This window comes from Mustela nigripes, chromosome 6 (genome assembly GCF_022355385.1).
Source record: "Mustela nigripes isolate SB6536 chromosome 6, MUSNIG.SB6536, whole genome shotgun sequence".
Lineage (NCBI taxonomy): Eukaryota > Metazoa > Chordata > Mammalia > Carnivora > Mustelidae > Mustela > Mustela nigripes.
The window spans coordinates 226,585-228,841 of NC_081562.1; the positions used below are offsets into that span (position 1 = coordinate 226,585).

Below are 2,257 nucleotides of genomic sequence, written 5' to 3' on the forward strand. Positions count from 1 at the left end.
GGAGCCAGGTTGGGGTGAGGGCAGGACAGTCCCCGTTGCCAGGAGGCGAGATCTGGACACAATGGGGTCTGGCAGTCGGGCTGGGCAGGGGCGGGAATCCAGGCACCCCACCTTGCCTTCCCGGCCGGGAGCCACAAAAACAGGTTAGTGCATCAACTTTGGGGCCCCCTCCGGGCACTGGGGCTCCGACCCCGCCCCCTCACCTTGGTGTCCTCGACGCCATGCCCCTAAAACATCCCGGCGCCCCAAAACCCCAGGGAATTCCTTTCCCGCAGGATTGAGACCAAACTTTGCGCACTCACACACCCCTACTAGACTCGTTCTGGGGGCCGGGGCGAGAGCTAGGCCTCCCCCGCCCGCCCCCAGCAGGGCCGGGAAAGCTCGGGTGTGTTTCCCCGGCTCCTGGGATACGGGATGGGCCCCGCCCCCGGATCGCGAGAAGCGGCAGCGGTGGGTGGAGGGGCGGGGGCCGCCACCTTCTGTCCACAGGTACCGCAGGCCGTGAGCGCACCCCACCCCTGCGCGCTATGGGCTCGGACGTCTGGGTCGGCCCTTGGCGGCCCCACCGGCCCCGCGGCCCCATCGCAGCGCTCTACAGAGGCCCGGGGCCCAAATACATGCTGCCACCGAACACCGGTACCGGCGTCGGGCGGGTGTAGACAGACGGGGCCAGCGAGGTCTGTGCCGGGAGGCGGGCGCCGTGCCTGGGCTGCAGGGCGGCGAGGAGCGGGGTGTGTTCTCGGGGGACGGCGGGCTGTGCCCGGGGCGGGGAGCGGCGGGGGGCCCACAGTGATGCTGGGTCGCTCCCGCAGGCTACGTCCTGCACGACCCGTCGCGGCCCCGCGCCCCCGCCTTCTCCTTCGGCGCGCGCCTGCCCACGCAGCAGACTTCCTGCGGCCCGGGGCCCGGCCACCTGGTTCCTGCACACATAACCGTGCGCGGCCGCGACGGCACCCCCGCCTACTCCATCTACGGCCGCCCCCGCCACGCAGCGCCCCTCCTCACTCCCGGACCGGGTCAGGACCCCTGGGACCCCGGTCTCCCCAACGCCGCGCCGCCTCCAGAAAGGCCCGCCCGGGAATCCCCCGCCTGAGCCCCGAGCCGCCCTCGCGTACCCTACTACTCCAAACTCGCTACCCCCGTACCCGCATCTCGGAAGAACTCCAAGCCCCACCAGGCTTTGACAAATCGTGGCTCGGAGTCACCCTAACCTCAGGCCCCCAACCCGGGACCCCACCACGCCCCCAACCCGGTTCCGGCCCACACCCCCGGTCCGCCCCGCAGGCAGGTACTTCCCCGAGCGAGCCGGGAACGCGACGTACCCCAGTGCGCCTCGGCACACCATCGCTCCCCGAAACTGGGGCGCCCACGCGAAGCAGCAGACACCAGGTGAGACGAAAGGCCCATCCCAGCCCCACGGACCTTCCCATCCCCGACCGGCAACCGCTCTGCCGGCTGCGGGGGCGAGGGGGGCAGAGAGCCCGGCCTGTCCGCGAAGACTGACCCCTAGACCCACGCCTCGCTGGCTCCTCCCCAGGCCCTGCGACCTACACTGTGCCCTCGCTCTTGGGTCCGCGCGTCATCGGTAAAGTCTCGGCCCCAACTTACTCCCTCTACGGCCGCAGCGCAGTGGGCAGTTTCTTCGAGGACCTCAGCAAGGTGGGGCGGGGCTGCCAGGCGGGCTTGTAGCGAGGGGTCGGCGGCTGCGGGCCACAGGGGGCGCGAAGCAGGAGGTGAGGGCCAGTGGCCAGCGGGGAGTGGAGGCCGGACCCAGCGCCCCTGCCGCCCTCCCACAGACCCCGGGCCCCTGTGCCTACCACGCGGTGAACACTGGGATCTACAAGTCTCGGGCCCCCCAGTTCTCCATGCTGGCGCGGACTTCGCTCCCCCAAGATAACACCCTGAATCCCGGGCCCGCAGCCTACAACGTGGACCAGGTGGCCTGGAAGCCCGGGCCCAGGGTCAGAGGCGGGGGAGGAGGGTCCGGGTCCTGGGGGGCCCCCGCGCGGCGGCCGGACGGCTGGCCCCCGCGGGGTCACCCTGAATCCTGGTCCCGCAGCCCCGGAAACCCCGCGGCTGGAGCTTCGGGATCCGGCACTCGGACTACGTGGCTCGGGTCCCGACCAAGGCGGACGACTGACCGGCCGGGAGGGCCCGACGGACGTTTGCTTAAAGCTTCCCGAACCAGCAGCGTGTCCGCCCCTCTGTGTTCGCGGCGGGCGCGCGGGGCGGGGAGCGTGCGCGTCGGGACGCTCGT

General features: G+C 71.8%; 1 protein-coding gene across 2 annotated transcripts; it reads left to right on the forward strand.

Moving 5' to 3' along the window:
* The first annotated feature begins 6 nt into the window (after window positions 1–6).
* Window positions 7–2,225, forward strand: CIMAP1B (ciliary microtubule associated protein 1B). Of its 2 annotated transcripts, none has more exons than XM_059401662.1 (7): window positions 7–143; window positions 490–636; window positions 813–1,016; window positions 1,285–1,389; window positions 1,538–1,659; window positions 1,797–1,961; window positions 2,060–2,225. In XM_059401662.1, exons 1-7 carry the CDS (start codon window positions 62–64, stop codon window positions 2,138–2,140), a joined length of 906 nt encoding a protein of 301 aa, XP_059257645.1. In that variant the 5' UTR covers window positions 7–61; the 3' UTR covers window positions 2,141–2,225. The 2 variants fall into 2 exon arrangements, with proteins under 2 accessions (XP_059257645.1, XP_059257644.1); XM_059401661.1 differs by having other exon boundaries at window positions 1,797–1,937.
* The last annotated feature ends 32 nt before the right edge of the window (window positions 2,226–2,257 follow it).